This window comes from Tursiops truncatus, chromosome 19 (assembly GCF_011762595.2).
Source record: "Tursiops truncatus isolate mTurTru1 chromosome 19, mTurTru1.mat.Y, whole genome shotgun sequence".
Classification (NCBI taxonomy): Eukaryota; Metazoa; Chordata; class Mammalia; order Artiodactyla; family Delphinidae; genus Tursiops; species Tursiops truncatus.
This window is the reverse complement of record NC_047052.1, coordinates 51,018,473-51,029,578: the sequence shown is the minus strand read 5'-3', so window position 1 is coordinate 51,029,578 and position 11,106 is coordinate 51,018,473. Positions and strand designations below refer to the sequence as shown.

The 11,106-nt window shown below is 53.3% G+C and overlaps 2 protein-coding genes across 9 annotated transcripts; one reads left to right on the top strand and one right to left on the bottom strand.

Moving 5' to 3' along the window:
* Positions 1 to 4,239: 4,239 nt before the first annotated feature.
* FGF21 (fibroblast growth factor 21) lies at positions 4,240 to 6,749 on the bottom strand. Its single transcript, XM_073796125.1, has 4 exons — positions 6,494 to 6,749; positions 5,633 to 6,040; positions 5,407 to 5,510; positions 4,240 to 4,637 (listed from the first exon to the last, which is right to left on the bottom strand). The coding sequence occupies exons 2-4, from the start codon at positions 5,862 to 5,864 to the stop codon at positions 4,347 to 4,349; spliced, it is 627 nt and encodes a 208-aa protein (XP_073652226.1). The 5' UTR covers positions 5,865 to 6,040; positions 6,494 to 6,749; the 3' UTR covers positions 4,240 to 4,346.
* Positions 6,750 to 6,855: 106 nt separating this feature from the next.
* FUT1 (fucosyltransferase 1 (H blood group)) lies at positions 6,856 to 11,091 on the top strand. 8 transcript variants are annotated; one of them, XM_073796104.1, is made up of 4 exons: positions 6,856 to 6,978; positions 7,520 to 8,062; positions 8,195 to 8,375; positions 8,617 to 11,091. In XM_073796104.1, exons 2-4 carry the CDS (start codon positions 7,715 to 7,717, stop codon positions 9,714 to 9,716), a joined length of 1,629 nt encoding a protein of 542 aa, XP_073652205.1. In that variant the 5' UTR covers positions 6,856 to 6,978; positions 7,520 to 7,714; the 3' UTR covers positions 9,717 to 11,091. The 8 variants fall into 8 exon arrangements, 7 of the variants coding, with proteins under 7 accessions (XP_073652205.1, XP_073652206.1, XP_073652208.1 ...); XM_073796105.1 differs by having other exon boundaries at positions 6,859 to 6,974; XR_004523200.2 differs by lacking the exon at positions 6,856 to 6,978 and having other exon boundaries at positions 7,431 to 8,062; positions 8,617 to 10,304; positions 10,830 to 11,091.
* The last annotated feature ends 15 nt before the right edge of the window (positions 11,092 to 11,106 follow it).

The window sequence follows — 11,106 nt, the reverse complement described above, 5'->3', positions numbered from 1 at the left end:
AAGAGTAGCCCCCGCTCGCCACAAATAGAGAAAGCCTGCGCGCAGCAACAAAGACCCAACACAGCCAAAAATAAAAATAAATAAATAAATTAATTTTTTTAAAAAAGAGATTTGTACAAAGAACTCCATATAACCTTAACTAACTGGGCTCCCCGATTATCGCTATTCCCGCCCCCTTTTGCTTTCTCATTCACCCTCTATGTCTATATATTATTATGTATTTACCTTTCCAGAAATATTTGAGAAAACATTGGAGATACCATGCCCCTTTGTCCCGAAATACTTCAGTGTGTATTTGCTAAGAACAAGGACATTCTGTTTAATAACCGCAGTACAGAGATCAAACCCAGAAAATTTTAACATGGATAAATGACTGCTATCTAAAGTTCAGAACTCATTCAAATTTCATCGTGTCTTGTTAATATCCAGGATATCACCTGGATTACTCAACGAACTGCATTTCCTTGTGCGGACTCTGGTCTCTGTTCATATACATAGTTTCCCCATCTTTTGCTTGACCTTGACATTTTCCAAGAGTCGAGGCCAGTTGTTTTGCAGACGGTTGTCGGTCGTCGACTGGAATTTGTTTGATGTTTCCTTGTGATTAGATTCAATTTAGGCAGCAGAGTTTCTTAATCTTCCCAAATTCCACGCCTCCCCCCCGGGAGAGCCAGTTGGATAGTAGAAGCTCACAAACAATGCTTTACAAAACCAGCAGACAGTGGAGCCCCATGAACCCTGAAATATGAGTGGGTGAGGCCAAACCAGGGCCAGTACAGGAAGAAAAGGAAACGAGCAAAAGTGTTATGGGGCTTCCCTGGTGGCGCAGTCGTTGAGGGTCTGCCTGCCGATGTGGGGGACGCGGGTTCGTGCCCCGGTCCGGGAGGATCCCACATGCTGCGGAGCGGCTGGGCCCGTGGGCCATGGCCTCTGAGCCTGCGCGTCAGGAGCCTGTGCTCCGCAGCGGGAGAGGCCACAGCAGTGAGAGGCCTGTGTACCGCAAAAAAAAAAAAAAAGTGCTATGAAGATTGGAAACTTCCCACCAGTCCTCACCTCTAGAGAGAGGTTGCCCTCATAGCTGAGGACTTGATGAGATAATCTGAGAACAACAGCAAAATGGTGTGTGTGTGTGTGTGTGTGTGTGTGTGTGTGTTTGTGTGTGTGTGTGTGTGTGTGTGTATGTGTATTGGGGGAGTGGGACTTCCCTTGTGGCCCAGTGGTTAAGAATCCGTCTTGCAACACAGGGCATGCTGGTTCGATCCCTGGTTGGGGATCTAAGATCCCACATGCTTTGAGGCAACTAAGCCCAGGCACCGCAACCACTGAGCCCATGCACTCTGGAGCCCACGCGACACAACTAGAGAGAGAAGCCTGCACGCTGCAACAAAGAGCCCACGCACTGCAATGAGAGATCCCACATGCTGCAACTGAGACCCAAAGCAGCCAAAAAAAAAATAATAATAATAAATAAATATTTAAAAAATTGTGTGTGTGTTTGTGTGTGGGAAGCTCCACAGGCTCCCATTAGTAGTTGGGGCGTGCTGGGGTGGTCTGGGTCCTCAGAGGTCTCAGAATTACTCAACAGAATCTCTCTTTTGGAAGAGCAAAACTCCATACTTAAAAAAAATTATTATTGAAATCTATTGACAGATAATATTGTATAAATTTAAGGTATACAACATGTTAATTTGATACATTTATATATTGTAATATGATTGGTATTGTAGTGATAATTAGCATCTATCACGTTACAGAATTATCCTTTCTTTTTAGTGGTTGGACAAAGCTCTATTCTTGTGAAAACGAATGGAAGCAAAACCCAGATTGATTGTGGCAGGAACTCTGGGGGTAAAGGAGAGAAAAGGTTCAGGTACTGGGGGGCAGGGGGGGAAGTAAACAGAGGAGGTATATCTCTCTCTGAAATATTGGCAATGTGGCTATGCTGAGAGGTCGTATTTTTTCATACTGTATGGAAACAGCAGAGAGTGAACTATGAGAATGATGAGGCTAAGAAAGTTATCCTGGCCACCCCACTCCCTACCAAACAAATTCCTCAATTACTTACATGTGAGCAAGAGAAGATGGCTTGTGGCAACTGCATATAGAGATGTGTACTGAGTTAAATAGCATCTCCTGGAAATGCCCGTCCCCTGGAACCAGTGAATGTGGCCATATTTGGAAATAGGGTCTTTATCAAGTTAATGTGAGGTCATACTGGGTTAGAGTGGTACCCTCGTAAGAAGAAACAGACACTGGGGAGAAGGCCATGTGAAGATGGAAGCAGAGATAGGAGAGTTGTGTCTAAAGCCGAGGGATGCCAAGGATTGTCAGCAACCACCAGAAGCTGGGAAGAAGCAAGGAAGGATCTTCCCCTAGAGCCTTTAGAGAGGGCATTGCCCTGGTGACACCTTGATTTCAGACTTCTAGCCTCTAGAACTGTGAGAGAACAAACTTCTGTTATTTTCAGCCCTGTAGTTTGTGGTACTTTCTTACCGCAGCCCTAGGAAACTAATAAATCCTCATTCCATTCTCCCACCAGTTGGTGGCAGCCGCTAATCTGATTTCTGGCCCTATGAATTAGCCTTTCTCCCAGAATTTTGGATTCAATAGGTCTGGGCTCCCGAACGTGCATTTCTAACAAGTTCCCGGGTGGTGCTAATGCTGGTGGTTTGGGGCCACGCTTTGAGAACAGCCACTCTACAGCATCTCAAGTTTAGACCACTTGGGGTGCAGGTTCCGGCCAATGAAAGAGCAAACTAGGGCCACCCCCCAGCCCCTAGAGCTCACCCTGGAATCTGGACTCTCTGTCAATCAATTCATCTACCAGCTCCCCTTCCCAGACTGGCTGCCCAGTTTGCTGTCAATTTCAAGGGGAAGATCTTGCAATTCTTTTGGTGCGTGTCATAGTCCCTCACTGATCACGCTTTGTACCTCACCCAGTGGAGGCTGCCAGGAGTCAAGTCTAGAAGCATTTGGAGATAAGGAGGTGGATCCTGAGGAAGATCGGCAGCCCTGTGTCAGGCAGCAACCTCAGAGGATGGTCTTTGGACAAGGGGACACTAACCTGCTTCTACCAGAAAGGAGGCACTACAAGTTGGGGGCTCAAAGTGCTCAGACCGAGTGACAGGTGCTCGTTTGAACACATTTTGCGGGTTCCCTGTCTGATTCCCTCTTTCTGGGTCCCCGCCCCCTTGTGGCATTTCAGATTCTGTTTCCAGTGAGAACTCTCCCTTGACTGAGCCAGTCTGGTTCCATCGGAGTGGGAAACTGTATTTTCTACAAGACACAGACCTTCATTTTCTCCAGGCATTGAATCCCTCCCATGACCTTCTGGGACCCACACTTATATTCCTTTTGACTGAGATGTTCCTCTCACTTGGACCTTGGAATTTAGATCAAGGGCTTGAGGCCACAACTCCTGTGAGGCTGCAGTGGTCAGTCAGACACCTGGGGTCCAGCCAAAGCTGACCCACCCCTGTGAAATGTAGTCTAAATCTTTGACTTCAAATCTTTCCTAACCAGGAAATAACTTGCACAGCAATATTGAGATCTAAGTTGTGGAAAGGGAGGAAGATGGGCAACGTGCTCACTGAGACTGGATTCTGTGACAGTCATTACACTCCAAAGTCCATAAGCACCTGGATGGAAGCATTCAGATTCTCAGGTCCTTTTCCTGAGACCCAGGACTCCCAATCTTCAGCCCCTCCTCTCTCAGACCAGCGTGCCCAGGTTCTTATTCCCCTGTTCTCCAGGATCCAGGTGTCCAGGTGCCCAGCCCACTGATCCCTCAGGACCCAAGAGTGTGTTCCTAGAACCAACTACACCCCCAGAATCCAAGAGTCCTTGCCCCAGCACTGAGGACCAAGATGTCTTTCCATTCCTAGTGCTAAATGAACCCAGAAAACTACATTTCCCATGAGGCTGTGGGTCTGCTGTGTCATTTTTTAAAAATGTCCCCCGTTATTGAGTTACCTCAGAGAAATAGTTCCACAACACTAACACAAGGTTGGGGACAGGGGGAGGGGGAGGGGGAGAATAACAAGTCCTGTCCTGTCAAAGGGCAGGGATAGTCCAGAGTCCCTGGGAACAACTTAGTGGAGCAGAAATCTGAGGGCTGGCCAGGGGAGGGGGGGCAGAAAGGCTGGGACTTTCCCACAGCCTTGTGGCAATGCGGGGGGGGCAAGGGGAGACAAGGAAGCTGACCCCATTTCCTCCCTCAAACACGTGTGCTCACTCTGATCCTCCTCTCAGACTCTTTATTATTTCAAGTAAGAAAAAAAAGAAAATAAATAAGATAAATAATACAATAAATAAAGAGGAGACTCAGTAATAAACAGCCTGTGGCTTCAGGAAGTGTAGCTGGGGCTTCGGCCATGTGAAGGTCCCACCATGCTCAAGGGGTCCGAGGAACCTACGTTGGGAGGCTCGGGGGCCAAGATCCCTGGAGGCTCCAGGGGTGGCGGGAGGAAGCCTGGCAGCGGCAGGAAGCGAGCAGGTCCCCGGGGGGCCAGGTCCCAGTTGGAGGAGCGGTGCGGGGGCAGGCGGAGGGGAATGCCAAGAGCCTCAGACTGGTAAACGTTGTATCCATCCTCAAGAAGCAGCTCCCGGAAGCTGCAGGCCTGGGGGTTGAAGTGGAGCTGAGGGGATGAGAACAAAGATCAGAGACGTGGGATTCCTCTACACCTTCCTCCTGCAGGAACCCCAGCTCCATCCTCTCCCACACTCAGGGGTGCAGGCCCCCAGCTCTCTCTTCTTTCAGACCACAGAGTCCTGTCCTCCAGCAGGATGTGGATGCTAGCCGGGGAACCGGGGATGCTAGCCGGGCTAGCAGGATGCTAGCCGGGGAACCCACTCCTTCCTCAGATGCAGAGTCCAGGTCCCCAGCCCCTTCCTCAAAACCACAGAAGCAGGCTCTTCCTTTACCCCTAGGCAGTCCCGCCAGGCTCACCTCCTTGCCCTCACTTCACAGAGAAGAATATTCCAGCCCAGGGATCAGTGGAGGCTCTCTAAGGCCTGGCAGGGGCATCTGGCTAGCACCCAAGGTCATGTTCACTTTACAGGCCATCGATTCCCAGAGTGACCCTGCACCCAGCATGAGTCAGGTCTGTAGGAGGCTGTGTGGTCAGCATGGGTTACGAGTCACAAGACTCGGTCTCCCAGGTCATTCTGTCATTCACAGGTTTTGTGACTTGGGGCCGGTGGTGGCCCTGCCTGAGCCTCAGTTTCCTCTTCTTGTGAACATGGATGACAACAGCTGCCCCCTCCAGGGATTGTGGCGAGGTCGGGGCATGCAGAGAGCATCGAGCCAAGGCTGGCCAAGGTCAAAGGTGCAAAACATGGTCCCCCAGCCTGTGAGGGTGGGGAGTGGAAGGGTGGAGCACAGGGACAGGGGTCCTGGAAACTCACCGATCCATACAGCCTCCCCTCTGGCCCCTGGCACAGGAACCTGGATGTTTTAACTCCCAAGATTTGAATGACCCCTGGCTTTAGGGCTTTCAGCTCCAGAAGACCTGAGAGGAGAAAGTGATCAGGGACTCAGAAGGCCTTTGCCCATCCCTCTCCTCCCTCAGACCCAGGAGGCCAGCCCCCAATTCTCTCCTCCCTCAGGACCAGGCCCTACCCCTACACTCACTTTCGGGGCTCCGGCGGGCCGTCCCCACCACTGTGCCATCAGCCCTGATCTCCAGGTGGGCCTCCGTCTCCTGGGCGTCATCCGTGTAGAGGTATCGCTGGCGGACTTGGCCCCCAAATTGGAGGAGGGGGCTGGAGTCAGGAATGGGATGTGCCTGGCAGGGTCCCAGCAGGACAGCTAGCACAGGGACCCACAGTCCCAGGTGCTCGAGTTTGGTCTTGTCCCAGCCCATCAACGGTTCACGTCTTCAAGTGAGGTATGGGGTCTGGGCTTTGAAGACCTGAATGGTCTAGATTCTGTTTCGGAGCCTGGTTGTCGGGGAGAGCAGATTCACGATGGCTTCTCTGGTAGCTGAAATGCCTGGGTCCTCTTGCACGTAGATTTACAGCTGACAGGACACCCAAATCTCTTGGGAAGAATGCAGATACTCCAGAATTTATACCCAGACAGACCCGCCCAATCACCTTCCCGACGCTTGACCCTTGATATTTGACCCACATGGCAGATGTTAGAATTCCACGGTGGCCAGGTCAGCCTGATCGGATGATGCAATCAGGGGTCCTTCCAGCTGAGGCCCTGGGCTCCTGGGTCTGAGGCATCAGGGGGATAGAAATGTGATGAAGTGGGACCTGAGTGAAAGGGGCTGGGGGCCCAGACCGTTTGGTCTGAGGCAGGAGGGAGCTGGGGTTTCAGACTTGTGGGTCTGAAGAAGCAGGAGGCTGGGGGTTCAGGCTCTTGGGTCTGAGGGAGGAGGGGGCTGGAGGCCTGGACTCCTGAGTCTGAGCAGGAAGGGGGCTGGGATCCACCTCTCTGCCTGACTGATGCAGATGGTGTCCCACAACTGGCGTTTCTGCATCTCACCTGACTTTCTGGGTTTCTGGGGGTCAGACACTGAGGTTCCTCTGGCATTTCTGCATCTCACCTGACTTTCTGGGTTTCTGGGGGTCAGACACTGAGGTTCCTTGGTCATTAAGAAAGCAGCAAGTGCTGCATGACCCAAGCGTTCTCCTCAAGGACACAGGAGTCCTGGTGTGGGAGCTTCAGACCAACCTGCCCACAAATCCCAGCCCAGGCACTCACACACCAAACATCCCAGCCTCCTCCTCCTGGACCCTGATGCAATCCTGATGTTTCTTTCACCAGAGAAGCTAACCAAGATCAGACCGGTGCCCTCAGAATAGCCTGGGGAAGTGGGGGGAGGGTGAGAATCTTTGACTCAGAGTTGACAACTGACGCAGGCTCAGGAGGGAGAAGTTAGACCCAAGATGCCAAAGGGAATGAGGGGTTGGGCAATTTCCTGGAACCTAAACGTGCAAGAGTCTGAACACCAGATCTGAAGGAGGCAGGTGACTGGAGGCCCGGACTTCTCATTCTGAGGAGGGGGCTGGGGGCTGGGAATCCTGGGTCTGGAGAAATTATGATCGGATCTCTAGAGAGTCAAGTCCAATTCCTGGGTCTTTGCTTTCTTGAATGGTAATGGTCAGACCGCTCGGGCCAGGCTGGGGGTTGGCGGGAAAAAGCCTCGGTGGAGGGAAGCCGCCTCAGGTCTGCAAAAGAGGGAGGCTTTTGCTCCTAGCCGGGTCTGCCTCAGCCTCTGTGGAAGAGAGTTTCTCTTCCACTTCTGCTTTCTCTGTTCCTGTTCTCGGGAGAGGCGGGACGTTTCCTTCACCGTCAGGTGCCGGACGCTAGGCTTCGCTCAGACGGAGAGACTGGGAGCCGGGACTCTCGAATTTGAGGGTGGGTGGGGCGGAGGGGGGATCGGCGGCCCCTGGTGGGCGCGGGGACACGTTCCCGCCAGAGGCTCTCACGCCGGGACTCAGAGCCGGCGGAGGCTTTGCACCCGCCCATGGAGCAGCCAGGTTAACAGGTTCTGCATCTCCACGGGAGGACGCGACAGGGGGCGGAAGCCGCTGGGCCGTGGCCGGACTCGGCGCATCCTGGTACACAGGGCGGATGGTGAACCCAGAAACTGGAGGGGAAGAGGGAGAGGTCGAAGTCCAGCATTGCAGCTGGGCGCTAGATCACGGTGTCCACGGAAGGATGGGCTGCTAGGAGGCCAGGTAGGCTGCCCCTCGCTGGCCGATGTCAGGCAGGAGGGGGGCTGGGGCGTGGGTCTCCTGGTCCGGGGGAGGGCAGACGGCGGGGGCTGCGGCCCTAGAACTGGGAGCTGGGGCTCGGCGCCAGGGAAGGGGCGGGGCTCCGCCTCCGAGCTACCTGCCGGCCGGGGAGGGGCGGGGCTGGGATCCTCCGGACCGCGTCCCCTCTCCCACCTCCGCTTCCCGAGCCCTCGCAGCCAGTCGGGGGAGGCGGCGTGGAGGGGAGGGCTGTCGGGCCTGGGAACCTGGAGTCCAGGGTTCCGGGGGCCGCCGGATGTGGGCTGCACTTGGGGCCGGAACGCTCCGTTCACGCCAAGCTGACTGTGGAGCTCAGGTAAGTGAGAAATGCAGATGCCTCGGACCCAGGAATCGGGCCTTCAGTCCCAGGAGGCGCTCCCCCAACCTCTAACCCCCTATGACCCCCAGGAGTCTCCTCCACCCCGACCCCCAACTCCTGCTTCTCCAGGAAACAAGATCCCCCATCCAGGCCTGGACCTCCAGCCTCTCATGTTCTACTTGGCCCGTTGCTTCCTGCCACCTCCCTGGTGGACTCTGCCCCTCACACACAGGTTCACTGAGAAAGAAGTTGGGGGAACACTGTCCAATGTCAGTGGACCTTACAGCCTGGGAGAGTGAAATTCCAAGATGTGAGGACAAGGTGGTGGGTCCTGGACCATTGCTATTTTGGAAACCACTAATTTTCACCATCTTCCATCTGCCACGATTCCAAGCCCTTAGCTTCTCCTAATTCAGATCCAGGAGCCCTGATACCCTTTTCCCTCAGACCCAGGTCTCCAAACCTAGAGTTTCCTTTCTCTCAGGCCTCTCCTCCTTGACATTCATTCTCAAGCTTCGAGTATCTCGTAATTCACTTTTCTTCCCTTGCAGCCATGTGGGCACCCAGGCTCCGTCACCTCTGTCTGACCTTCCTGCTAACCTGTGTTTTTACCTCAATCTTCTTCTTCCACATCCGCCAAGACCTCTTTCACAATGGCTTAGGCCTGTCTGCCCTATGTCCAGACCGTAACCCAGTGACATCCCCTGTGGCCATCATCTGCCTGTCGGGCACACCCACAAACCCCAACGCCCCTTTTTCCTGTCCCAAGCATCCTGCTTCCCTCTCAGGAACCTGGACTATCTACCCAAACGGCCGGCTTGGGAACCAGATGGGGCAGTACGCCACGCTGCTGGCCCTGGCCCAGCTCAACGGCCGCCAGGCCTTCATCCAGCCTGCCATGCACGCCACCCTGGCCCCCGTGTTCCGCATCACCCTGCCCGTGCTGGCGCCTGAGGTGAACAGCCGTACACCTTGGCGGGAGCTGGAGCTTCACGACTGGATGTCGGAGGAGTACGCCCAACTGAAGGAGCCCTGGCTGAAGCTCAGAGGTTTCCCCTGCTCCTGGACTTTCTTCCATCATCTCCGGGAACAGATCCGCAGTGAGTTCACACTGCACGACCACCTTCGGCGAGAGGCCCAGAGTTTACTGAGTCAGCTCCGGCTCAGCCGCACGGGGGACCGCCCGAGCACTTTCGTGGGTGTCCACGTGCGCCGTGGGGACTACGTGAAGGTGATGCCTTATCACTGGAAGGGTGTAGTGGGTGATCGCGCTTACCTCCAGCAGGCTATGGACTGGTTCCGGGCCCGGCATGAAGCCCCGATCTTTGTGGTCACCAGCAACGGCATGGAGTGGTGCCGGGAAAACATCGACACCTCCCGGGGGGATGTGACCTTCACTGGCGATGGGCAAGAAGATGTCCCCAGCAAGGACTTTGCGCTGCTCACACAATGCAACCACACCATCATGACTATTGGCACCTTTGGCTTCTGGGCCGCCTACCTGGCTGGTGGAGACACCGTCTACCTGGCCAACTTTACCCTGCCTAACTCCAGCTTCCTGAATATCTTTAAACCCAAGGCCGCCTTCCTGCCTGAGTGGGTGGGCATTAATGCAGACTTGACTCCACTCCAGATGTTGGCTGAGCACTGAGCAGCAGGGAGACTTTCTGAAACAGTCTGATCAACCTAGGGCCAGTGTTATGTATCTCTGGAAGCCCAGCAGCTTCTGGAGAAGTTGGTGGTCCTGCAGCTGGTGGACACCCATTTCTAGAGTGATTCTAGTTGGCTAGACTTGGAGAAAAAGGGGGGCTGGCTTTCTGCAACTGCCAGAACATTCTAGAATCAATGGAAGATCTTTTCATGATGGCTGGCAACATCTGCAGAAGCTCATGGAAGTTCTAGAATGCACAGTGCCCACCTGTTCTTCCCAGCCCATATCCAGAGTACTTCTAGATCACTGCCCCACCAGGAACAGGGAACTCCCTGTTCCAGCATTGACCATCCTGGTCTTTTTGAGAAGAGATATTTCTCTTCCCTGGGTCATCAGGACAGAAGGAACTCGTGGATGTGCTATAGCAAGCACTCACCAACTTCCCTTCTGTGTTTCTGGCGTGATTCCAGAGGAGGGATTTTTTCCGGAGAGGGTCAGCTCTAATGCCTGTAAAGAACCCTGTGGGGACCTTCCAGAGGGCTTGGGATTCTGGAATTCCAGATTAGCTTGGCAAAGAAACTAACAAAGGTAAAACCAGCAGCCCAACACCTCACCACTGCTAGAAAGGTTGATGGACGACAAACTCTCTGTAGCTGGGGCAGTTTGTGTGACAAGCGGAACTTTACCCAACATTTCAGCCCCTGAAAAACCACAGATATGCTAAAACATGGGAGGGGTGGGGGAAGGGATGCTGCTGAATGCTGCAGCTTAAGGAGCAAGGCTCTGCAGAGATCTAGGGACACCATTTTTTTTTTTTTAAGCTCAAAACTGCCAAAGGTAGACATGCACATCTTGGCTCCAAGTTCCTGTTGCTTTACCCAGTTAAGGAAGTTTCCTCCTCTGCAGCTGGGCTGCTGGGGAGTGATGGTGTAACAGGGAAGAACAAAATCTGACTCCATGTTGGATGTTTCTTTTATGTTAACTTTTGCTTTCCCTTGCTTTTGTTACTATAATCACTAAAAGGATGCTATCTATAGCTATAAGCATACATGATGGTCTGCATGGGGAACTCTGCCCCCTGACTGAATGTTAAACCAAAGTGCCTTTGTTCAGCTCACAGGGAAACATCCTGCCCACGCACCCATGAAGGACTGCAAGAAAGAAGAAATTAACACACCCCTCCCCGATGCTGGCCAAGCCAGGAGATGTTTTGCAAGACTTATGGCCTTTTTACTTTACTTCGTCACATCCTCCCCCTCTCTGTTCTATAAAAGAAACTAGCATCCAGGCCCCATAAGATGGTACTCTAGGACACTAATCTGCCCTCTTCTCAAACACCCGGCTTTCTGAATAAAGTCACTGTTCCTTTCCTCAACACCTCATCTCCCAA